Source organism: Musa acuminata, chromosome BXJ2-5, assembly GCF_036884655.1.
Source record: "Musa acuminata AAA Group cultivar baxijiao chromosome BXJ2-5, Cavendish_Baxijiao_AAA, whole genome shotgun sequence".
Lineage (NCBI taxonomy): Eukaryota > Viridiplantae > Streptophyta > Magnoliopsida > Zingiberales > Musaceae > Musa > Musa acuminata.
The window spans coordinates 4,975,237-5,000,495 of record NC_088342.1 but is presented as its reverse complement, the minus strand read 5'-3'; the positions used below and the strand labels follow the sequence as shown (position 1 = coordinate 5,000,495).

General features: G+C 39.1%; 3 protein-coding genes across 12 annotated transcripts; 1 reads left to right on the top strand and 2 right to left on the bottom strand.

The window, feature by feature from the left end:
• Nucleotides 1-301: 301 nt before the first annotated feature.
• On the top strand, nucleotides 302-8,507 carry LOC103984135 (transcription factor bHLH68-like). 9 transcript variants are annotated; one of them, XM_065108180.1, is made up of 14 exons: nucleotides 322-462; nucleotides 586-661; nucleotides 1,519-1,604; nucleotides 1,692-1,797; nucleotides 1,898-2,015; nucleotides 2,099-2,188; nucleotides 4,634-5,941; nucleotides 6,041-6,329; nucleotides 6,594-6,671; nucleotides 6,826-6,891; nucleotides 7,040-7,105; nucleotides 7,348-7,398; nucleotides 8,017-8,061; nucleotides 8,137-8,507. In XM_065108180.1, exons 7-14 carry the CDS (start codon nucleotides 5,649-5,651, stop codon nucleotides 8,269-8,271), a joined length of 1,023 nt encoding a protein of 340 aa, XP_064964252.1. In that variant the 5' UTR covers nucleotides 322-462; nucleotides 586-661; nucleotides 1,519-1,604; nucleotides 1,692-1,797; nucleotides 1,898-2,015; nucleotides 2,099-2,188; nucleotides 4,634-5,648; the 3' UTR covers nucleotides 8,272-8,507. The 9 variants fall into 9 exon arrangements, with proteins under 9 accessions (XP_064964254.1, XP_064964249.1, XP_064964252.1 ...); XM_065108175.1 differs by having other exon boundaries at nucleotides 324-462; nucleotides 586-688; XM_065108181.1 differs by adding an exon at nucleotides 2,428-2,718 and having other exon boundaries at nucleotides 335-688.
• Nucleotides 8,508-10,521: 2,014 nt separating this feature from the next.
• Nucleotides 10,522-19,754, bottom strand: LOC103984133 (TOM1-like protein 9). 2 transcript variants are annotated; one of them, XM_009401572.3, is made up of 10 exons: nucleotides 19,384-19,754; nucleotides 17,910-17,988; nucleotides 16,885-16,983; nucleotides 16,685-16,798; nucleotides 14,525-14,682; nucleotides 13,756-13,837; nucleotides 13,359-13,444; nucleotides 12,399-12,569; nucleotides 11,545-12,059; nucleotides 10,522-11,299 (listed from the first exon to the last, which is right to left on the bottom strand). In XM_009401572.3, exons 1-10 carry the CDS (start codon nucleotides 19,482-19,484, stop codon nucleotides 10,653-10,655), a joined length of 2,052 nt encoding a protein of 683 aa, XP_009399847.2. In that variant the 5' UTR covers nucleotides 19,485-19,754; the 3' UTR covers nucleotides 10,522-10,652. The 2 variants fall into 2 exon arrangements, with proteins under 2 accessions (XP_009399847.2, XP_018681827.2); XM_018826282.2 differs by lacking the exon at nucleotides 16,685-16,798.
• A 319-nt stretch (nucleotides 19,755-20,073) lies between these two features.
• LOC103984132 (rho guanine nucleotide exchange factor 8-like) lies at nucleotides 20,074-22,748 on the bottom strand. Its single transcript, XM_009401571.3, has 7 exons — nucleotides 22,330-22,748; nucleotides 22,104-22,220; nucleotides 21,744-21,898; nucleotides 21,567-21,641; nucleotides 21,205-21,474; nucleotides 20,799-21,119; nucleotides 20,074-20,711 (listed from the first exon to the last, which is right to left on the bottom strand). Exons 1-7 carry the CDS (start codon nucleotides 22,604-22,606, stop codon nucleotides 20,316-20,318), a joined length of 1,611 nt encoding a protein of 536 aa, XP_009399846.2. The 5' UTR covers nucleotides 22,607-22,748; the 3' UTR covers nucleotides 20,074-20,315.
• Between the last annotated feature and the right edge of the window lie 2,511 nt (nucleotides 22,749-25,259).

Below are 25,259 nucleotides of genomic sequence, written 5' to 3'. Positions count from 1 at the left end.
TATTGAAGGGATATTATTTATTTGATAGTAAATAAAAATTCAAGCATTTAATTTATTTTAAGATTTAGATAGTCTAATTAGTAAATAATACTATTTTACAATCTTTTATTTTAATTTTTATAATTATATTTGAAATAATATCAAAATAGAAATATTATAAAGAATTAAATGGAAATAAAAAATATTAAATATAAAAGTTTTTAAGCTATTATGTAAGTTCGAACCCATGACCTTTTATAAAGGATGTACTTTCGCTAGCATACGAGTATTATATATTAAAGAATTAGGAAGGTTAATAGGGTCCATATACACTCAAAACGATCTGATTAGTGAACCGAACCGGGTAGGGGTCGGGTTCAGGGTCGGCCGAGCGGACAACTAATCCCTTCTTCTTCGTATATCTCGCGCATTGAATACCGACTTAGGGTTCCTATTTCTTCCGCGAAGAGCCAGTAGCATGTGGTGTGACACCTCGCACCCTTCTTCCTCTTTTCTTCTCGATCGATCTCTAAACAGCGTTACAGCTTGTATAATTGGTATTTATCATGATTTGCTTCTCTCACTTCTTCTGTGCTCATGGATTAGGCTAAATTCCGCGGTGGCGCTAGATTGTCGTCCCCTTCATCATGGCGGATTGGCTGACCATAATCCTTTATTGGAAGTCTGTATCTTTTCTTAGTTATCTTAGGTGGGATGCAATTGGTTAGCGAAAATTTTTGATTCAATAAGTTGATTGTAGATGTTGTTTCACAAAGTCGGCTTATCACACTAAAAAGGAGGAACTGCAATTGCTATGCCCTAGTGTCCTATCCTTTTTTCCCCTTATGATTCAACTCAAGAGCCAAATTTGTATTCGACTATTATTGTGAAGATTCTAGCTTTTAAAAGGCCCATCTGGTATGCAACTGATTTAGATGGTCGTCTGTGTGGCACACATACAATTACGCAGACTTCATAATGGCCTGCCTTAGTTGGAAAAGTTGAAACAAGGAAGCCAGATTAGTAAACGTAGTGAAGCATTTGGCTTTGTGCTTTTTTTAGGTTATTAGCACTTATCTGAGTGAAATTGTAGGAGTCCACTTTTCTTAAAGCAGTGTTGAGATGCGAGCAATGTGATGAATAGGATTCCTAATGTGGAAAATTCATCATATGTAGATGGATAACTTCTTCAATTTTTTTATTATAAAATTACTGGTCAGTAAATTTAGGAAAATCATTAAAATTGAAAGGACCTTCTAGAAATATTACTCCTTTAAAACAGTAATTTTATGAGATTAGATGCCACAACTTGTTTAGTTGATTGATATCTAGTTCCACCCCACACACGACCAGGCTTCTTATTTTGATCTTCTAGAAAACCATTATAAAGTTCTTTTTGACTGCAAGAGCTTTCCATTTCATTTCTTATTGTAAATAACCATTTCCCTCTCTACTTGGACTTCGTATTGTTTTTTGATTTCTGTTCCTACTGTAATCACATTATGAGCTTATATTACTTCATCTTTCTGCCTCTGACAGGAAAACTGTGCATAGAAGTAACCCCTGGCTCAAAAATTGCTTTTATTTCTGAGGAGTTATGCATTGGATGTCATATTTGTGTTAAGGTCTTTGGATCTTCCCTTTGGTTTCTATTGTCCATTTCGGTCTTCAAGTATTTTAAGATATATCTAAACTCTGTTATTTGGTTGTAGAAATGCCCATTTGAGGCCATTCAGATTATCAATCATTCAATCTACCAAAGGATTTAGATAAAGATACAACCTACCGGTATGGTCCAAATATATTTAAATTGCACAGGTTGGCAGAAATTTTATTTCAGAACATACATGATGTTATAATTTTTGTTTCTATAATTTTCTTTTATATGGATTCTGTATAATGGATATTTATTACACAGGTTGCCAGTTCCAAGACCTGGACGGGTTCTGGGTCTGGTTGGGACAAATGGTATTGGAAAGTCAACTGCACTTAAAGTGTTGGCTGGGAAGTTGAAGCCTAACTTGGGACGATTCAATGTAATGCCTGATGAGGGTCTTTTCTTTTTGGTTATTTCTGAAGGATGCTTATTTGTTATCCTTGAACTTTTGTCTATTTGCAGAACCCTCCTGATTGGCAGGAAATATTGATGTATATCCGTGGCTCTGAGCTTCAGAATTAGTTTACTCGTATACTGGAAGACAATCTAAAGGTGATTAGAAATGTGTCTTGAATTAGTGTAACTTTAGCTTTCTTTGTTAGTATCACTTTGGTGATGACATCAGTTATATATTTTGTTAGATGATCCATGTGCCTTTGATTATCCCTAAACAGAAATAGTTCTTCACACCATCTGTCTATTCAGTCTATGGCTAGAAGAATATTGATATGGTTACTGGTCTGGAAAGAAACTAACGTGGTCCATGTTTCCTTTATCTCCGATGTCATTAGATTTTTGAAAGCTACTATTTGCCAAGGGAATGTCTACAAAGAACGTTATACAAGTTGAGTTACACTAGTCGACAAGTTTGACAAGCCATGGGAAGGTGTTGTTGGATGTACATATAACGCATAGAATCTTGTAAGCTGCATGGGTGAGACCAGAACACAGAAATGTGCCATTCATGGGATGTTTGGATTTTAAATTAGTTTGATACACTGCAACTACTGAATGGTTTGGATACCTCATCAAATTCCAATAAAGTGACTAGAGTTGAAGTGATTAGCTTGGACTCCGACAAGGCAAGTGGCTCGTCGACCCAAATAGTGTTTTTAAAATATTAATTTTTATTTTTAAATAGTAAAAATCTGGGGGTAAGTTGCTTGGATATGATAAAGAGGTATAGGCTTTGCTTTAAATATGATTCCTGTTCTTTATATACGTGTACCATGATATACTTCGATGATGTGTTAGTGTGATTGTTTTAATCATGAACTTTTGTTTATCATGAATTAGTGCATGTGAAGATGTATGTGGTTATAGCAAGTGGCAAAGAAGATCAGTGCAAATGTTATATATGTATTTATGTATTTTTAAGTTAGTTCTCATTAATTCCACTACGAGTGATTATATTATTGTGGATTCCAAAGGTAGTAAACCTTCAGATCGGCGAATGGATGATGTTTAAGTCCACCGAGGTGGAGTCAATGAGGTAGTATGAGAGTGATATCTGATAGTAGCCTTGTAGGGGGAATCATAAAGAAAATATTTTATCAGATGATTTTCTAGGGTAACGTGCTATCATCCTACGAGAGATGTACCCTTGGGTGGTATACCCGTGACTCGACACGTTGGATGGCATTTAAGTCCACCAAGGATGTTGGTGGGATTTGATTCCCTCGAGTTTAGTATGTACCTGACTATCTTAAAAAGTATGCGACATATGATATATGTATAAAAAAAGAAAAAAGAGAAATGTAATAATCCATGAATATGAGGGCACAATGTATGTGATAAGTTGGAGTATTTCTTTATTCCTGCACTTATTGATCTGATTGTATGAAATGCATATGCTATTAATATTATTATTTTGTTTGTGACTTGACTAGTTATAATGAGTTTAAATCCTTGCTTATCAGCCCTATGAGGAAGGCTTGTTTACTTAGGTGTTTTATTTAAATATTCACCCCACTTACCCCATCTCCACAGTTAATTCATCGAAGAATGTATGGTTGATCTAGGGTTGGATATGCATCTTGGTACTCCGCATGTGTCAGGAAGAATTATATGTTAAAGGCCTATTGAAAGTAATTATTTAAATAGAAATGTGACTTGGATATATGAAATAGTTAGGTGATATTCTATGATGTAATAATCTTTTGTTCTTGTATTAAGTTAAATCTCTTGAGTATCGTGATTGTCTTTTTGCTTTATGTAGTTATAGTGTGTATTAGTTTTCCATTTGGGTGACCGCGAGTTAGATTGGAATAGAAAAAAATGTATGGTCAGACTTGAACTAGTCTAACTCGTGGTCATCCGTGCATCGTCATGTCCTTCGATTTGGGGGCATGACACTCATTTGAACGACTTGTATGTTCTTAGATGAGTTCAAGTCAGTAGAAGTTCTTGTAGATGCTAGTGACTATATATTTGCCCCTGATGAATAATTATCCTGATGTACTAAAGGAGAAAACCCATCTTTATTTGTTTTGTGAACTTATTAAACAATCATCCTGAGTTCAAAAACTGTTTGATGGTGTCTTAGGGATAAAAATTTAAATATAAGCATCATTAATGTAAATAGCTTCTACAGAGAGCTGGCATCAGTTATGTTGGTGAGGAGGTGAGTAAAGCTAAGTGAGTTACTGTGAATTTTTTTCCCCATATTCTTAGTTCCTCTTAGAATATTGAGGCATAGCTTGTTTGTAATGATTTATGACCTTGTCAGTGTCTACCAGATCTTTTGGCTTGTGAATTTTGTTGCAAACGTAGGCACCAGTACAGAAATTTCACTACCTAAACCTGAGTTATTTAAGTGTGCAGCCTTCAAGAACACTTTCTACAGTGTGAGCTTTGGTTTGTTGGCCTATTACATCTCAGGATGAAGCTACCTGATTTGGAGAAAAAAACAGATCTACATTTTGAATATTTATGGAAAAAAGGAAGCTTTATCTTGATAAATCATTAATAGTTTTTCTTTGAACTTGTGGACTGTAGGTTGTACTGGATCTACATAGCCTCTGCAACCTAAAACTGAACCATGATTATTCACCAGGCAAAGCTACAGGAAAGTGAAGCTGCTGCAATCTACAAAGGAATATGTTGGTGGCCAGATGCAGACAAGCCATAGGAGTGCTAAAAGGGAGAGAGAGAGAGAGAGAGGACTGCCCATGACTGCCTCTATTCAATCCCAATAATCCAATGTCAGCTTACAAATGCTGCTTCTACTGAAGATTGTGACTAATTGTTCTAAATTGTTTTGGTATAAATTGCCACTGATTGTTCTAAATTGGTTTATTGTATATGTATATTCACAATTATGCCCAACAATTGCTTCTCTCACTATTAATTCATCATTTAGGAACATTAATTCATCTATTACTTGGGAATCAAATCCTTTCCTACTTTTCTACCCAAACTCATCTCAGCTCCATATGGTTTTAGCTGGTCAGGTAGATTCAGATGCATGAAAAATAAAGATTAGGGTCATCTTAATTTGATCTTCTTTGTCACAGGATTCATATGATAAATAAAGATTCTTTCTTTGATCATAATTACCACACGCTTAACTCTTCTTCTCAATGGAGGATAGACTCATGCCTCATCAAATCCCCATCGAATTAGAACAGTTGGGTAAATGGAGGTTCTGAGAGTGCCATTCATGTGGCCAAGCCTATATTGCCAACCTTGCGATACACATTCACTACCATCTCCTGTTGTGAATGCACTGCCACCTCCTTTTTGCCCTACTTTATCATATAACAAAAGCAGGAAAAATTAAGAAGGATGAAGAAAGAATATGAAGAAACATATAACACAAGCAAAAGTATTAAAGAAGGGAGAAAGAGAAGAAGATAAACCACAAGAGGCTTCAGTGAGTATTTATTTAGGTTTCTCCGAGCATGCTTGTGTTCTCATTCTTTTCTCTCCGTTATTAGAACAGAAAGAAAGGCTTCGAATTAGAATTGAGTTGCAGTGTCAACAAATAAAGGGTGTGGAAGTATAAAGAGAGATGGAGGAGAAACAACATGCAGGCATGAGAAGAGGAGTGTTTCAGAGTTCCATGGTGCAGCAGATGGTGGAAGGAAAACCAACCTGGTGGTGGAGCACGAACGGTGACATGAGACCACCTCCTCGGCCCTCTTCTTCTTCTTCTTCTTCTTCTTCTTCTTCTTCTACTTCTTCTTCTTCTCGGTCCTCGTCCTCTTCTTCGGTCTGCCCTCAGTTCTCACGGCCTTCTAATACTCCAATGACTTCTTGGCAAGATGGCCAAGGCATACCAGAGTCATGGTGCCAGCTCTTGTTGTAACACTCTCTCTCTCTCTCTCTCTCTCTCTCTCTCTCTCTCTCTTTGTGACATGACTTCCAATTAGAGATTTTGTTGTCATGGTGTTGATCTTTCAGCGGAGGGTTTGTGGGAGAAGAAGAGAAGCATGGTTTGATGATGCCTTTGCAGACCATGAACTGTGAGCAACAGGTCTACCCATCAGCTCCTGCACAGATAGCTGACACAGAACAAGAGTTGTGTGGAAGAGGATACGTGCACATGAACGAAGAAATCCACGCCTCTAAATCGACATGGAGCCAAGTCCTACCAGCTTCATCTCCCAGCTCCTGCATCACGACTAGCTTCAGCACCAATGTGTTGACCTTCTCGAGCAAAGCAGATCAGCTCCCGGACACTTCATCTGAGGTGAGAGAAACATGCATCAAATCGCATCACCTCCAGAGTTAAATGTAATTGAACAGATGATAATTTTCAGTACTGATCTGTCTAAAATCATGTCTTGAGCTTTGAAAAGATGACATTTACTGTCATCTAAATCATAAATTATATCCAATTGCAACAGTATATCCATATGCTTTCTTTACTCCGAATCATAAAACTATATGCACACGTAAATGAATTCCTTCCTGACTACTATTTCTTCTAATCGAATCTTGCTTCTTTCCCAAGTGCAACAGCATAGAAACTGCTCCAGCATTCAAGAAGGCTAGGCTCGAAGGCTCTTCCTCCCCAAAATCTAATCCCAAGGTTCATATATATCTACCATCCGACTATATTTCAGCAAACCTATTTCGTTAAAGAAGAAAACTAAGAGCATATATATATGTGTGTGTGTGTGTGTGTGTGTGTGTATTCACATTCTTTATATAGTCTAGAAATATCTTACCATGGTTTCTTACAGGTGAGGAAGGAGAAGTTAGGGGAGAGAATTACAGCACTTCACCAGATAGTTTCCCCATTTGGAAAGGTATTAGGAAAGCCTACTTCAAATTTACATGGAGTTTATGCAGCAAATTAATTTAAGGTTCCAAATTCTCTTTTATATATATATATATATATATATATATATTTGTTGTTCAATCGAAAGGAGATCTGACAAGAACTACACTTTTCAGACAGACACTGCATCCGTATTGCTAGAAGCCATTGGCTACATCAGATTCCTCCACAGTCAAATTGAGGTCAATCTCTCTCTCCTTCTCTCTCTCTCTCTCTCTCTCTCTCTCTCTCTCTCTCTCTTGTGCACTGAAAGCAAGCTGAGAGGAAGAGGGAGGATGTGGTGAGAGGGCACGCAGAAAAAGCAATTGACACAGCATCGAATTAGTGTTTGTTGCGATGCAGTATCTTTTTGTTGCCTGGTGGTCTTGTAAAGCCATGCGTCTGCAGTTCCTCAGTGTCTCAACCATCCCTTTCTTTCATGTAGGTTCTGAGCTCGTCGTACCTGCCCGCTGCATCAGGAGACCTGAGTCAGCCTGTAAGTAATCATACCCTCATCCCTACCATCCTCTCTCTCTCTCTCTCTCTCTCTCCCACACATACACGCGCGCGCATGCACGAAAACCATACAAAAAATTCACATAATTGGATCTGTTTCTGAGCTTACACATACTGTAAGATTAGTTGTTTTCATTGTTGAAGAGTCTATTTTTGATGAGTTCTCATTATAAGATCGACTCGGTTCCTCTCGGTGTGCTGTAGTAGCACTGCGTACTGTCAGCGGCTTAACCCACAAATCACTGATCCCCATCTCTTTTGCCCCATTGATGTATGTCGCGGTCACGAGTTGTGCCCATAGTCTTGCACTGAGTCAGCCTTTAGTGGCATTGCTCGACAACCTGTGAACGAAAGATAGGCGGTATCTTTTCAGTATCTATGCATATATATATATCTTCCGCTTTCTTCTTCTAGGGTTTGTCTTCTTCTACTTTCACATGTTACGCTAGGTAGGTCGTTCATAGAATTCTACTCTACTCTCCTTTCCCTCGAGACCAGAGGTTAAATGTGCATCACTTTAAGCTCGTATACGACGTTAAAGGAAATCAACCACCGCCACTCATTGCCTCTACTCTTATCGTTCCCGGGACAAATGCAGATCTTGAATGAGAATGGCATGAAGAACGGTGGAGAACAAGATCAGGTACTTTGCAAATGATATCGATCGATCGACTTCCAAAGAGTATGATTGTTTTGCTGCCATTCTTCGTTACTGCAGGAATGCAATGATGAACAGAAGAAAGACCTCAGGAGTCGAGGGCTCTGCCTCGTCCCTGTCGCCTTCATGATGCATGTAGGGAGTGGTAATGGAGCCGATCTCTGGGCTCCAGCGCTCGGTGGGGGCTTCCGTTGAGGCTTACGACTTGTTGCTTTGCCTGCTTTGGGGACTGCAGGTTGGCAAGGCATCATTGGCTGTCACTCTGCCGAAAGAGAAGACTGATCGCTTATGATGCTGTGGATTGCGATCAGCCAGATGGCAGAGACATGTTTGTTCTATAGATTCTCTCGGCGATCAGCTATGATTGTATCTTTACTCCAGTGTGATCTATCAGCAGTTTCTTGAAATGTGGCAATTAGGGTTTCAATTTAGACGGTTCTCATGCCACACTAATCATTAGTTAAACAAGAGAAGCCATGGAGGAAAGGAAGACTCTGCAAGTACCACTGAGGTCGACGTCATGCCGGTTTATAGCATCAGCTGCACGTACCACTGAGTCGTAGCATATGTTCAGCATTATTTATGTTTGGCAGTAATATGCAGAAGCTGATATCGATGATGAATCATTGTATATATTCAGCATTTATTTATCTTTTACCTTCATCACAAAAAATATATTTGTGAGATAAAAAAAAATATCGATATCGATGATGAATCGTAGTATATATTCAGCATTTATTTATCTTTTACCTTCATCACAAAAATATATTTGTGAGATAAAAAAAAATATCGATATCGATGATGAATCGTAGTATATATTCAGCATTTATTTATCTTTTACCTTCATAAAAAAAAATATATTGTGAGGTAAAAAAAATATCGATATCGATGATGAATCGTAGTATATATTCAGCATTTATTTATCTTTTACCTTCATCACAAAAAATATATTTGTGAGATAAAAATAAATATCGATATCGATGATGAATCGTAGTACATATTCAGCATTTATTTATCTTTTACCTTCATCATAAAAAATATATTGTGAGGTAAAAAAAATATCGATATCGATGATGAATCGTAGTATATATTCAGCATTTATTTATCTTTTACCTTCATCACAAAAAATATATTTGTGAGATAAAAAAAAATATCGATATCGATGATGAATCGTAGTATATATTCAGCATTTATTTATCTTTTACCTTCATCACAAAAAATATATTTGTGAGATAAAAAAAAATATCGATATCGATGATGAATCGTAGTATATATTCAGCATTTATTTATCTTTTACCTTCATCACAAAAATATATTTGTGAGATAAAAAAAAATATCGATATCGATGATGAATCGTAGTATATATTCAGCATTTATTTATCTTTTACCTTCATAAAAAAAAATATATTGTGAGGTAAAAAAAATATCGATATCGATGATGAATCGTAGTATATATTCAGCATTTATTTATCTTTTACCTTCATCACAAAAAATATATTTGTGAGATAAAAATAAATATCGATATCGATGATGAATCGTAGTATATATTCAGCATTTATTTATCTTTTACCTTCATCACAAAAATATATTTGTGAGATAAAAAAAAATATCGATATCGATGATGAATCATAGTATATATTCAGCATTTATTTATCTTTTACCTTCATCACAAAAAATATATTTGTGAGATAAAAATAAATATCGATATCGATGATGAATCGTAGTATATATTCAGCATTTATTTATCTTTTACCTTCATCACAAAAAATATATTGTGAGGTAAAAAAAATATCGATATCGATGATGAATCGTAGTATATATTCAGCATTTATTTATCTTTTATCTTCATCACAAAAAATATATTTATGAGAAAAAAAATATATCGATATCGATGATGAATCGTAGCATATATTCAGCATTTATTTATCTTTTATCTTCATCACAAAAAATATATTGTGAGATAAAAAAAAAATATTGATATCGATGATGAATTTAAAATAAACTAGCTATTTTTTTTTATCGATTATGAGATTAACATCGTAGTTCTCTTTGAAATTGATATGGATCGTCGATGAGCCAAAATCAATTGAGCATCAATTCAATTAAAAAACTTAAATATGATATTTTTGGGTCAAGAACTTGGATAACTTTAGTTCTCATCAAGACAATAATAAATTGAGCAGTATAAGCACATCTAGAGCAGCTTTATGTAGTTAAAGAAGGCATGACTGAGATATAATACTGGTTTTTCTTCTAGCTAGCATCTACTGGGGAGTTGATGTAGACTTTGCCATGGTGTTTGCCAGAGACAATTGGAAGCATACTTCTTAAAGGCATATATATGGTTTGCAATGCACAGCTTAACTGATTAACCAAATGAAAAAGTTCGAGAGAGAGAGATTAGTAGAGACAGTGCAGTTTGTATGATAAACTCAAAGACAAGTATTAATCTGTCGGGAAATCATTCAGCATGAGATCCGCGATCGAAAGACAAATTTATATAACAAAAACCATTGGAACAAGTACAGAAACATAAAAGAATGCCAAAGACAATTTAAAATGGTCCCAAGCTGATCTTACAGGCTTCCAACTTTATTTTGCTTTGCTTTGGCCATATTAACAAGATCACCAAAAAGTTTATCATCAGGCTTTGATGGCATGTTGGATTGATGCAGGTAAGAGGGCATTGAGCTCTGGTTGGAAGAAGTCTTATTCACAAACATGCTATTGCCTTGCATGGAGAGCCCATACATCCTCTGGGAAATCTCCTCTGGGCTGGAATAATTGTATGCAGTAACCCTTGGATCATAGAACTGGGACTCTGGTTGCCTCCTGTACCCATAACCGGTCATCTGGACGCCGGAGAGAGTTTGCTGATTGATAGCAGGCAAATGTCCTCCGAGCATTTGCTGCGAATATATAGCAGTCATCTGACCGTTCTGCCCCACATATTGGTTACCCTGCACAAACTGCGGTTGCAGACCTCCAAACTGTGTTCCTAACATAAATTGCGGATGCATTACCCCCATAAAGCTGCCCGGCATGGATTGGGGGGCTTGGAGTTGCATGCTTCCGGGTTGGTTAATTGGCCCCGGTAAAGAATTCACACCTCCAAGATGGCCATTTTGCATAGGTTGAGGCTGCAAATTAGGCAATTCAGTAGTCCGCACAGGTTGAGCTTGCCAAGGGGGTAGAGGAAGAATTCCATTTTGGTCATTTATACCTGAAAAATGAAATGTTAGCATTCAGAGCTTACAGATAATAAATCAATTGAAACCTCTCCTCTCATACAGCAGCTGACATCGGTTGATCTCAATGTGAAAGCTAAACAAACTTTTCCCAGCAAACACTGGTCTGTGCCACTTGTCTTACATTCAGAAAGCAAATACTCCAAGCATATAATTATGACATGGCTGATGTAATAAATGCAATTAAAAGAAAAATAATCAAGCAAATAATTTGGCTTACCATAACCTTGTGTTGCCTGCTGTGATGTTAAGCTGGGAATAACTTGACCATTCCACACAGTATTTGCTTGGTTTAACTGTGAACCATCATTAATCGCATGCTCATATCGAGGTGGTCCTGGGTTGTTTCCATTAGGATAAGGGGCAGGCTGCTGCACCAGCTGGGGCTGCAGCTGAAGTGGTGATACAGAAGGATAAGCCTGTGGGGCTGACAATGTCAATGAAGAATCAGAAACGTTTGTAGGATTGTTATTGTTCACTTGAGCACTAGTGTTGGAAAACATGTCTGAAAGGGCTAAGATGTTTTGGTCAGAAGCAGAATTAGTAAGTGGTTCACTGACAGGAACAAGGGCTAGCATATTCTCAGTTGCAGGTTTACTATAATCCTCTCCGCTGAGAAGATCTATGTTTGGATCAACTATTGCTAATGAGGTTGCAGAACTATTGGAGACTGGAGGTGCCGGCAATGATAATTGCTGAAGAGGAGGCTGGTTGCTACTGGTGCCTGTGCTGGACCTACATATCACATGCATCACAAAGTGAAATATACTTAACATCTGGAGTTAACAAAGAAACCACCACCTAAGTAGTAAATCACTTTTTTGAAGAGAATCAAAGACGGTCAAAGGTTTAGTATACTCATAAAACACTCTCAATTACATGTATTTGAGAAGGCCGGTAATATTCAAATAATCAAACTGCTATGCATAGATCTACCCTACTGGAAAGCCACAAGGCTTAGCAAGAATCAAGTTTTGTACTCCTTATAACATCTAATAGATAGAATAACATGTTTCTAAACTGTTATACTGCAGTGCTTTAACAAGCAAACAATGGTAAGGGAAAATTAATCACCTTTGATCTGTGTCTTTGCTGGCTGCAGAATCATCAACATCTACAAGTGCTTTAAGGGTTTTTGGCTTCTCCACCTGAACGGCAATCCCTGCTGCAACAGAATCATGTTTGGCGAGTGCACGCTGCAAGTCATCATTAAGAGCAAGTCCTTGACAAAGAAGCTCCTCATCTCTGTTACAGAGAAGCAAACAGAAATAATGAAAAATGAATCCCATGTCTTTGCAGACAGGTATGATAAACCAGGCAGCACCAAAATATGAAAACACTTCATCATATCGCAAACAGGTTATGCCCCAAGGATTCTATCCTCACAGCAGAAGCGACTAGCATGGCATGAATGGATCCATGCAACTTCGGATGGGGACCATGCCACGCCTTGTTGGTCATGTGTCAATCATGGCCCACAGTTGTCCCAGTTCACAAACAACTGTCCGCCGAAACCCACTGGCACAGTACATGCCAGCCAGCACGCACAATCCATTGCCTACATTCATCACAATATCAACTTTGCTATACCTGGCTCCACCAACTATAAACAAAGGATAAAAGTTCACAGCAAGGAAAGAAAAGGGATGGAAAATATGAATAAAGATGTTTGTTCTTAAAAGAAGATGGTAGGACTTATTATTTTTACTAATAAAATAATAAAATAGAAAGTATGAGTGTAGAAGGAGATTGAACAAGCTCAAATGCCATAGAAAAGGATCATAGCATACACACCAGTCTAAATTCCTATATTGTGTTATTTTAGGATAAGTTTGCTAAAGACACTAGGCCTTTGTTTATTTTTACTAATACATGATAAAACAGATAGATTTGCTGAGGGAATTGGAACAAGTTCAAATGCCATATAAGAGGAACTGATTTCTCCAAAAAGGACTACAGCATACACACATATTCTAAATTTCTACCTTCTCTTTGAAAATGTCAAAAGTATTAAAAATTTACTAATAAACTTACGTGGTTGTGTTGACAAGCTGCATTACCCTCTGCTTGTAAGTTCGACACTGGTCAACAAGGTCAACAATAACCTCCTGTCTGAGCCCCTGAAAATGAAAGTTGGAGCAGGTGGCAGTTGTGTGATTATGCTATATCAGCCATAGCCTAAAAAATCATGTCAGAGATTGTACTATTGGATAAAACACACAAAAAAATCTCAATTTACAGGGACCACTTAAATTGTGTAATTAATTTATAGGTGTTTAAGAAGATAAGAACAAGTCATTGAGCATAATGGTGTTATCTAGCATAATCATGTTGAAATATGATGGTCTAAAAGCATGGGTCAAGATTCTCAGGATTCGAAATACATTTCAAGGATTCTAAATTTAATACAGAAGTGCCACACTGACAATACCTCTCTGTTCCCAGGGTCTATGGCATTCAACATCTCAGCAAGAACATCCACGATGCCACGAGCATTTTGAATTTCTGTCAGGCTGAAAAATTAAACAAAATTAATCCTAAATGGTAACAGTGATAAATGTTGAAGGGATCACATAACGGGAAAAGGTACTGCAATTTGCTAGTTTTTTCTGAAAATAATGTAGATCAAAAAGGTTGTTTGTAAGTAAATTAAACTAGTTAGCATTTTGGAGAGTTCCCGCCTACATGTGCCAACCCGACTCCAATATTCACATCTATGAATTTGTACATGGAAAATATACACGAAAATAAAGAAGTTCAAAACTTTAAGCCACTTTTGCACAATCCGTATCTTTAGCTTGGCTAGATTTTTTTTTGATAAATTAGACTAGCATTTAATGAATATCATGATAAAAAACAGTACAATATGTTCAATTGAGGACTATAAGCTGGGAATGTGTTTTGTATTAGGAAGTTACATCAAAATATGCTCACCTCATTTCTTTGTTCCACTTTGTTGAATATGACTATCTAATTTCAGCTCATAGGCAATATATGATCAGTAAATGGCCAACATAGTTCCTTAACATTAGTACTAAAGGTAAATGAGTCCTAGTCTGACAATTAAGCTAAAAGTATGGAGAAATGACAAAAATGAGAAAAGGAATAAGAGATGTCAGAACCACAGAGCATTATTCCTGCTAGTATGATTTGCAAGTAAAATACATTTAAGGATTAGAAGATAGGAGTTAGGCATACACCTTAAAGCAGGAAAATCAGATCCGACTGATGTTTCAGGCACTTCTTGGTGATCATCAGTACTCCGTGCAGATGGAGGATACAATGTCAAAGGCTGATTTTGTGGAGTAAATATAGAAGCAGACCTCCCAGTCCTCTGCGGAAATACAGCTCCAGCTTGCTAATGAAGAAAAAAAAAGGCAGAGTGGTGTGAGGGCAGAAGGGGTCACTAAGATATCATAATGTCAAGAACCTACAAGTGACAGTAACCCAACACCCAATATTTGAATTTTAATTTAAAAAACCTCCACAGAAAGTGTAACTTCCTTTGCGTTATTATTATCACTACTTGTTGTGAACTTTATCTCGTGGCCTGTGAGTCGGTATGACTTGGTCCTGAGCCAAGGGTAAATGGTCGTCCACGTGAAGAGGAGGACGAAGGAGTGAGGTCGGGAGGTTGTGTCCTAAGCTCCTGCTTCGCACTCGTAGCCGACTCGAGGTGGGGCTTAATCAGCTTCGCATGCATCTCGACCCTGCACAATAGATCAAGGTCGGAAGGGGGATTCCCGACTCGAACCCTCCGATGGTTAAGTCAGTAAGAGGATTTTGTGAGGTAAAAGGTTCAATCCCCTTCCCCTGGGCTAGGGGTTTGCTTTTATACCTACAGAGCCGACCCGAAGGTGCGCGGGTCGTTAATGCCCATTGTTGTCCTCGTTCGGTTCGACCGACCCGTACACACCCGACGACGCGGGCCGACTCGTCCTGTTCCTCGTTGTGAGGTGTCGACACGTACGATTTCCGACGACTTGAAGAGGTTTGTCCGATCCCCCATCATGCGGCGTCGACCCGTACGGTTCTCAATGATGCGGAAATAGTCTGCGTCGTTTGCCAACTCGATCATCTTTGCTGCAAACATGCGTTGAGTCGTTCCACGTCGGCTCCTTGGTGGTTGCCAATTGTTGGTCTGTGGTCGGTGCTGTTATACTAGCTCAAGCAAGGTGATAAGGAATATCTCAACATTGATCGCAGACCGACAGTTGGCAGCCGCTAGGGAGCCAACGTGGAATGACCTGACACACGTCTACAGCAAAGACAACCAAGCTGGCAGCTGGTGCATGACTATTTCCGCATCACCTAGAACCGTACGGGTTGGTACTACATGATGGGGGACCGGACAAACCTATCCGAATCGTCGGAAACCGTACGTGTCGATGCCGCACGACGAGGAACAGGACGGGTCAGCCCATGCCATCGGGAGTGTACGGGTCGACGACGCCGAACGAGGACAACAACGGGCATTAACGACCCACACACCTTTAGGGCAGCTCCTTAAGTATAAAAGCAAACCCCCTAGCCCATAGAAAGGAGATCGAACTTTTTACCCCACAAAATACTCTTACTGGCTAACCATGGGAGGGGTCGAGTCGCGAATCCCCCTCCCAACATCGATTTGTTGTGTAGGATAGACGCATACGAAGCCAATCAAGCCCCACCTCGGGTCGGCTTTGAGTGCACAGCAGGAGCTTAGGATACAACCTCCCGACCCGACCTCACTCCTTCGTCCTCTTCACGTGGACAACCTTATGCCCTCGACTCAGGACCAAGCTGTACCGACTCCCAAGCCACGACATAAGGTTCCAAAACACTACTCATTTGGATGAATTTTTTTCTTCAACAAGTGTAGATACGAATGATGGAAATAGACATGCCAGCATATGACTACATGTCTTATAAATGTAAGACATGACAAAGAAAAAGCAACCGGTGCTTTTTTTTATATATATTATATTTTCATTACAACCTATCATTTCTACAATATCTAATTCATATGATGCATAACAACCAATAACATAAATTGCAAACATCCACAAAACACCTCAAACGCAAATGCAAAACATTAAGGACTAAGTCAAAAGCCTCGACTACATGTATGTTAACCAAAAGATGGCATCCTGAAATGATATATGTAGCCTACCGTATGTACCATTTATTGCCATAAAAAAGGATAGATGATACAAGTTTTCTAATGTTTCGAGATATCAAATATATGTGGAGAAGTATTTGAAACCTGTGGAAATATATCTGAAAAGACACGTCAAGCATTTGAAGTGTTGAGTGCTTCACAATAGTACATATACAGTTATCATGCTAGACAAACAAAAATTAATAAATTTGACAATTACCAACAGGTCCTGATATGCAGCATAGTATTGTGGATATGCTGCACGAGGGCCACCAAATGCTTCTTGCCAAGTGTCAATTAATACTAAAATTTTCTCTTTGACTTGCAAATCTGGCTGTAATATGAAAACATCATCAATATAAAAGAATCTTCATCATGACATATGAAACAAAGGCCCATTATAAACCCAGGAAATGTAACCTTCTTCTTTACAATCTTGACCATCTTATGGAGTATGTCTTTCTCAGCAACATGCATATGGACAATGTCACCACAACTTTTTGTAACTGTTTCCAACAGCTGCAATTTCATATGAAAATATGGCCTAAATTATTGTATGTAATATAAAGGAATAAAGAAACTTGCATATCACAAATAAAAAATCAAAATATAATAACATCAAAATTTTAAAAGTTAACCTTCACTAATAATTTTAGTTCATAAGGTTCAACTTTATTATATGATCCATTAAAAAAGTCATACAAAAGGCCATGAGCATAGATATAGATCCTAATCAACACATTTTTTTCACCAGCGGTGCTTTATATAACCTACACAATCCATCTATAGGAGGAAACACAAGTCTTAAGTTTCATAGATCTTGTTCATATATCTATCCCTTCCCACGCCTTGCAACAATAGGAGTCTCTTAGACTAGGCTGTTTTTTTCTGCATTATTTTACCTAGACATGTGGATCCAGATCAAACAAACAACCATATGCTAGGAGTGCTCTTCGAAGACAACATAATTGATCCTGAGATCATCTAGGTTAAAAGAAAAAGTCATAAACTTAAGTTTGCTAGTATTTTGCCAATCCTGGTTCTCATGGAATCCACAAAAAAGTTTTTGTGATGTATACTGGTACTAGGCCTAACTCAAAATCAGCTACAGAACAAATAAGAAAAGAAAATAACCAATTTATTGTCGACATAAAATAGAATAGGACAAATAATTTTAATGGCTCCTAAGTGGAGTCAATTTCACAATTCCTAAACTGTGGAGTCAATTTCACAGAGGCATCCTCCACCTAAGTTATTATGATCAAACCGTACCTTTAATTATCATAAATAAATGGAATGCTACAGTGTAGTCATTGTTAGCTTGGATGAATTCATGTAGGAAAAAGGTATATACGAAACAAACAATTTCGTGAATAAAGTTGATTATCCAATATGATAAATTCCAAAAGTTGATGACAAGAATTACAAGTTAGATATATACTTACTGTTAGTGCAAGCAGCTGAACTTTAGGATTTTTATGACCAATACGCTTTTTGAGGCCTCTAACAACATCCTTTGCTTGTCTGGTAAAATGAATGCGAAGAGTTAAATTAGTGTCAGAGTATCTTCACCTAGAGAGTACAGATGTAATCACCCAACATCTCAAAGACACAGCTCATCAAGAATATACATTGCCTCGTCCATAACAATTCAACCAGTCATATTACTCATCATGTGTAGCATATAGCAAAGTTGATTTCAAATGTCTTTCGAGCATTAAAAGAAAGATAAGCAGATAAACAAAAAGAAGCTTACAACAACATCAATAACTTAATCCCATAATTTTCCCATTATGACAGTCAATCAACAAGGGTCCTCCAGAAAAACTTAGTGACTTTAAATTTTTATAACCTTGGTAATTTAGCTGACAACAAGAACAAGTAAACACCAAATATATGTGGTTAGTTACAGACATCGTCTCCTAACATTAAGAGCTGTTGAAGACGATATCATAGTCAAACTAATAGCCATCAAGTCCCACATTGTTAGCTGGAGATAACTATATTTATACAAGTTGGCCTTTCTTTTATCTACAAAACTGAAATTATAGTTGATCCACTGATGATAAGACAACCCTTAAACCAACTGAAATAACGTAAAAGACAACAGGACCATAAAAAAGGTCCTTCTTCCGTGCCTTCTCTTATGTAGCTGATGTTGCTTGAAAACCCAAAAATTATAAATATAACATGTTAGTCTCTCCTTCCCGGTTGTGCTCCTATCAATAATATGATCTTTCATCTGAGGCCGTTCTCATCATAGCATCACAAATTGTTACCACCTTCTCTGCAGCTCTTGGGATGTTGTCAAAGCCATGTGTATGTGTCATGCCACAAGTATAAGCAACTAGCATACCAACTGTATGCAAGTAACTTCTTGAAGCCAGATTCAAGATTGTTTTATTTTTACCAATAAGAGTTGCACGTTGTTGCTGATTGATCTTAGTGTTTTATTTACCAAAAGTAATAGATCTAAATGCAAAGTGTTCAGATCTGAACATACTCACTCTAAGGTCTTATTTCCTGTATCAGCCTAATTTATACTGGATCTAAGGTTCCAAATGTGCATACTTTCATCAAAATTTCTAGGAAGACCAAAAGAGAATGTCAGAATGGTTTTTCGTTTGTGGAATTTCTAACAAATGGACACACAGTCAACACGTCTTATCCTATAAAGTAGAATTCACGACATCCATCAACGATTTCCGTCGTATACTGCCTAAAAATCCAAACTTTTTCATTACGAGCAAATCAAGAAAAAAGGAAGGGGAGGCAAAACTAAAAAGTTGCTAAAATTTAATGGAATTGGCTGCAACGATTCCATCGTACGAAAAAAAACGCCACAACCACATCTCATCAAGGGACCAGTAATTTCAACTCACAAACGAATACAACAGTAAACAACACCGACAGCAATACCCAGGATCACGATTGAGGATATCACAGATCTGGACGTTCATCGCCCAATCCGGGCCGATCAGCATATGGCTCGTCGCACGATCCACCAGAGCGCCGGCCATCCCTGCGGCCCCAGAAAACCCGATCGACCGATAGCTCGACCCCTCCGACGAGATCCGAACGGGTTCCGGCGAGTCCTACCCGAGCCACGCCAACCCTGATGACAGGAATCGGAAATCTATGGAAGAACCGGGAAGCCAAGCGGCGATGGCGGCGTCTCCCGATCGGCAGACGCGTGCTCCAGATCGAATCTCCTTTCCCCTTTCTCCCACTCGAGTCGGTGTTTCTTTAGCCACTTCTATATGGATCTCTCCCCGTCTCGAACCTTTTATTTAAATAAAGGGGAAAAAAATTGGAAGAAAAAGAAGAAAACCGTAACGGGAAACAAACGGACAAAAGCTTCGGTCATTCCGCTGCGTGATCGAGGAACGGATGAGGACGGAAACGGTGCCGAGCGGGGGCAGCGTCACAGGGCCCACGTGTCGATCAAACAGTGGCGAACGCATGGATGATGACGGAAGCAGTTACGGAACCGGCCCGACGACCGGTCCAATGCATCGTAGGTCGAACAACGCATTTAATTAAAATAAACCAAACAATTTATAATTATAGACACTTAAATTAAACAATATTGGGAATAAAAAGTATTAATTGATTTTAAGGTTTTGAGGTATTTTTGATCATTTGAATTTTCTTATCCAAAATATACTTACAAATATGTTGTCTTCAATCCCTTATAAGCATAGTGGGAAACAATTACAGAGTTGGGAAAATATCGTGTTTGTCCTTATCGATGTCAGTATAACATGAGACCTACCAAAGGCTTTCAATATGCCTGTGTGAGCTATCCACACTTGACCCAAAGCGGCTTCTCTTTCCCTCTGCAGTACTCTTTAATGGCGAGCTGTAGGACTTCGCATGCCACCTACGTGCTCTACCCTCTCTATGTAGGAGACTTTCTTCACGGCCTCGACGTCAGGAGGCTTCTTCTTCGAGCTTATGATGTCGTCCACGTACCCGGAGTTCTTCTTCATGACTGGTTCTGGCTCAAAGTTCCAACCCATGAAATCTGACAGGGTCATCGACGACGGCGACTCCGGTTCTTCTTTCGCGTGCAGCTTCTTCACTGCTGCTGCATCATGCAGGGATTGCCTCCTGTTGGAATTCTTGGTTGCTGGATTTTGAGCCAGAGAGTCCGCGTAGATGACATCCTCGATTCGGGACATTACTGTGAAAGCCAAGCTTTCCAGAATCCTTGAGTAGCTTTCCAGGATCGACAGTCCAACATCCTGCAGAAATGGCCGTCAAAGAAATGCACTGGGGAAGTGGATAATATATGATAGATTCTGATCCTTGACAGAGATCGTGTCCCTTACTCTGTTGTATTGGATCTTGCTTATGTCGAGAGATGTTTGAGGGAGTCCAGGAAACCTCTGCTTGATGAGGAGCAAGATGGTCTCGGCTCTTTCTTCAAACTGCTCCCTCTTCTCCAAGCTGACAGCCGAACCCCAGGTGGACTTGCTGTCTTTGTCGTGCATTTTCCTCTTCCAGATGACAATGGAGGCCTCGATTCGGTTCTTGAGGTCGAGGACCTTGTGCTCCGTCGACAAGTCCATCGTTTCGAGGAACTCTCCAGGGTCAAAGACATCATCTGTAACGTTCCTGTAAATCGATTCTCCTAGGCTTGCCCTCCCATTCTGTCACAAAACCAGATCAAGGGAGCAGAGACTTGGCTAGGAACATGAGAAATCAACATACATTCACAAGCTTACGGTGGTCTACCTTGGGAAGGGAGTCGATGTAGGCTTCAGGGACCTCCATTTCCATAAGGACCTGAGCATTGATTGCCATTGCTGCCTTGAGTACTTGGTTGACTGATTCCTTCTGAAACTGCAGCCATCTCTTGGAGACATCCGAGAGTCCATTGGGAGGGACTCTCACCGTCGGAAGCCACCATTTGTCGTCTTTTCTCTGTGCACCTTTCTCAGATTCATCAGCGTCTCTTGATACGTACCAGAACTCGTTCTGGTCCTTGAAGTTGTCCAGGTAGCCCTGATTCACCATGCATAACGATGAAGAATTCAGAATTATACATGAAGGCAGTTCATTTGTTTGTTCTTCTGAAGAGGGAGAGGCTCACTTACGATGAGCATTGCGTCGAGTTTGCGCAGCGCAGGAATGTTCAATTGAAGATCTTTGCGTTGTTGAGTGATCATTATCTGCAAGTGAAGGAAACACATGAGTTTGAACTTGCATGAAACTTTATGCAGATCACTCTGCGTGCTATGCACAATCTACAGAGCTTATAGGCCCCGCGTGACCTCCATGATGGATCCATCCTTCGATGTCTGCCGGGAAGGAACGAATTCTACGATATAGTCGGTGACCGACAAAAGCCAACCGATTTCTTTCCTCCACCTAGCTTTTCTTTCAGCAGACATAGGCTCCAAACGCCATTGCTCACCAAAAACGGATGCTGCATGTATCAGGAACAGTAAAACAATGGCTAATGATCCTTTGAGCATTTAGACTTATCAGAATCAAACAGGTTAGCAAATTGCATATATTAATAGAATTTTCCTATTTCTTAGATGACAATATCCAGCATTTTATTTTGCTCCTCAGCTGATTGTGTTGAAGTATGACAAATCATGGCTAGTCCTCAGGGAGAGTGGAATTACCAGCAAGGTTGGTGATGGCATTGGAGAGAGCAAGAGCTGATGAAACTCCCTTACCACCACCAGACATGTCCTCACCAAGAAGCAGCTTTGTGAACCTCTCCTTCATCAACTCCATATCTGAATCAAAAGCCAAAACACAGAGAACAAACTGATGTCATAACAATCAATTCATGAATCCTCCTTTCCATATATGTATGCGTGTCGTTTAGCATCTCAAAAAACTTGCCTGATGGCGGTCCAGCTCGAGCACCTCCATCCTTGCGCTGTCGAGACCTCGGGCCTATACCCGACGAGCGTTCGAGCACGGAGCCAATCTGCTGCGCCCCAAGAGGGCGGCCTGCGCCTGCCCCTTGGCTATGGAAGAAGATATCCTCCTCAACTCCGAAGCCATTCTCACTGCCCTCCAGAATCAGGCTATGAGCCTGGTGCCCTCCTACCTCGCACACCTCGTCTCCCTCCTCCGACTTGTCGAAGCCGTGCCCCCGCTTGAGAAATCGCACCATGACAAGACTGAACGCCCTGACCTTATACCATAGCGTGCGGGGGTGCACCGGGTCATCTCCCCGATCAGGGGAGCGGAGAGATTGGAGGTAAGGGGGCCTCGTAGTTAGCCGCCTGAACGGAATTTTGACGGAGTACGAGAAACCCACCTAAAATACAATGCCAACGGATGGCATGGAAGATAAAGCTGGGAACTTGAAGGCGTACGATGTGAACGAACAGGGTAACGAGATCGATGGGATGATAAAGATGGTAACTTGATGGTTTTGGGCACGTAAAATGAGGCAAACCTTGGACCTTGTTCCCCACCTCTCCTGACAGGGAAAGGAGGTGGGAAGAACGGAAGAAGGCTAAAACTTCGCCGTTGGTGAGAAGAACCAAAACTCTGAAGAGAGAGAAGAGAGGAGGATGAGAAGCGAAGGGGAAGATGAGATATTGATGAAGGTGTTTGAGAGAATGAGAATTGCTTAAGAGTTGGATGAGCTCCTATTCTTGTTGAGCTGTGGCGAACGAGGAGAGGGGGCTTTTGAGGTGGTGTTGACATTTTCTATTGGGGGGGATCGAACGTGGGGTGCAGATTGAAGGGATTTGGAGGAGGAGAGGAAGTGGTGGAGAGTCAAAGAACTAAAATAGAAGAGAGAGAGAGAGAGAGAGAGAGAGAGTGAATGCATATGGAAGTTTTCTGTTGTATGGTTTGAGGCTGGCAAAGAGCCCGGGAATTTTTCTCCTTATTAAAAAAATATTATATATATAAATATATATATATATACTAAATCTTAAAAATAATTTTAATTTTCAGTGTTGAATTTTTCAAAAATATTTCAATTTTTATTATACAAATGAGACAAGAAAAAAAAATTTATTGTATTTATTATTTTCCCATCCATCATATTATAAAAATTATTTTATGTAATTATCTATGTATGTGACATATTTTTAACATAACGTATTACATATTGTAATATAATTATATATTATTTAGAAAACAAATTTATGATCCAATATGTTCATCCACTGCTTTAACCAATGACGGTGGCCTGAGACTTAATCGACTAATTTATGTCCAATTAGGAGAGACGTCACATTTCCCTACGCCGGCGGTGCAAGCCCTTCCGGCTCCGGGAGTCGCTCCGACGTCCCCTCCGTCCGGGCGCTGTTGGGGATCTCCACCATGGGGGTCCGACGCTCAGACCATCGAGGCGCTATGAGATCGTCGCCTCCTTCAGCGTCGCAGACCTCGCCATCGTAGCGAGATCCGCGAAGCGGATAGGTTTGTCCGAAGGTGGGGCGTGGGAGGCCAAGGGGGATTACAAGCTTGCTACCGAGGTTTGCGTTTGATACCTTTGTATCTTCTTATTCTGCACATTGGTGTTCTTTCTGTGGGAAAGGTGGACCTCAAGTCGTCTGTTTTACTAGGAATTTTCATCGGATGGAATTATGTCAAGTCATTTTCTGCAACTCTACTTTCTGGTGAACTATATTAGATGTTCATGTCGAATGAATGTTACCTCTGTTAATAGCGTCAAATATTATAGATTTGCGTCATTTTAGGAACATGGGGATAATCTTGTATTTGTTGATGAACATTGGAGAGAAGTGATATGGAATCTTAGAAGTGATGAGGGCATATCTGCATTGATGAACAGCTACCTGCAAAGAGAAGTGATAAGCTTTCCTTTTATGAATAAACATAACTGACTCATTTTGTGGTGTAAATTGTTATGCCTACCTTGTAAAGTTAATTAGACATGAGTGAGATTTGTGGTAGTCTGAAACATGTGGGAAATGATCAATCAAGTAAAAGCTAATGTACAAGGCAAAATTGTCTTTATAAATTCAGCTGATTCTTATTTGATTTTTGAGATTTCCCCGGTATGACCTGTCTCATAAATCAAAAGGATCATACCATGCATAAGCTCATCATTCAATCATCTGTAATATGCAAAACAAGAACAATAAATTCATATATATTTATTGTCAATAATTCAAAATACATTCCAATGAATCTCATTATATTAGTATAAGTAAATGTCTAGCTACACTTTCATTAGAGAAACTAAATAGCTAAGGCTGGGAGGTACCTACCTATCTCAATGACACCTATTTTCCCTATGATCTCGCTCCCCTTGATGGATTAAGAGGAGGGAAGATGTAGGGAAACTTATAGAGAGGTGACCAAGGCCAACTCTAATTCTCCAAAGTTAAAGTATAGTCCTAGATCAATCAGGGTTCTCTCTATATTATCATCTAACAGTATCTTATTTCTAATTCAAATAGGAAGACCAGCCATAACATCTCGATTACATTAATACCCATTGTGAAATAAAATTAAAATCTGTGTATAACATAGTGATTTGAAATATGCCATATGATAGGTTGTAGGTACCCAAAATTCACTATCTTCCGAAGTGACAGAACATGTTAGGTAGGAGATTGTCCATTGTTTTGCAAGCATCTGCGAGTTGCTGTTTTAGGTTTCTTCTATTTCTAGCTCAAATTATAGTTGATAATTTTGATCACTTAATCACTGTGGTATCCATACTGAACTGCTTTTCACGTTCTTTGATACTGCATTCAACATAAACTTTATTGAATGCGCATGAGGTTAAACCATGTATCTGTTTAAACTTGGGTTCAGTCCGTTAGTCACATACA

What these genes read in the sequence shown, in the direction of transcription:
- LOC103984133 (XM_009401572.3), bottom strand. Translation starts at nt 19,484, where the DNA reads ATGGCCGGCGCTCTGGTGGATCGTGCGACGAGCCATATGCTGATCGGC. An exon ending in TTCAGCTGCTTGCACTAACA is followed by an intron (nt 16,984 to 17,909) that starts GTAAGTATATAT and finishes ATGAAATTGCAG; the next exon opens with CTGTTGGAAACAGTTACAAA. An exon ending in CTGCATATCAGGACCTGTTG is followed by an intron (nt 14,683 to 16,684) that starts GTAATTGTCAAA and finishes TTTCTTCATTAG; the next exon opens with CAAGCTGGAGCTGTATTTCC.
- LOC103984132 (XM_009401571.3), bottom strand. Translation starts at nt 22,606, where the DNA reads ATGGTGCGATTTCTCAAGCGGGGGCACGGCTTCGACAAGTCGGAGGAG. An exon ending in TGCCATCACCAACCTTGCTG is followed by an intron (nt 21,899 to 22,103) that starts GTAATTCCACTC and finishes TGATACATGCAG; the next exon opens with CATCCGTTTTTGGTGAGCAA. An exon ending in AGGATGGATCCATCATGGAG is followed by an intron (nt 21,642 to 21,743) that starts GTCACGCGGGGC and finishes CTTCACTTGCAG; the next exon opens with ATAATGATCACTCAACAACG.
- LOC103984135 (XM_065108182.1), top strand. Translation starts at nt 5,649, where the DNA reads ATGGAGGAGAAACAACATGCAGGCATGAGAAGAGGAGTGTTTCAGAGT. An exon ending in TCCTCCACAGTCAAATTGAG is followed by an intron (nt 7,106 to 7,347) that starts GTCAATCTCTCT and finishes TCTTTCATGTAG; the next exon opens with GTTCTGAGCTCGTCGTACCT. An exon ending in ACGGTGGAGAACAAGATCAG is followed by an intron (nt 8,062 to 8,136) that starts GTACTTTGCAAA and finishes TCGTTACTGCAG; the next exon opens with GAATGCAATGATGAACAGAA.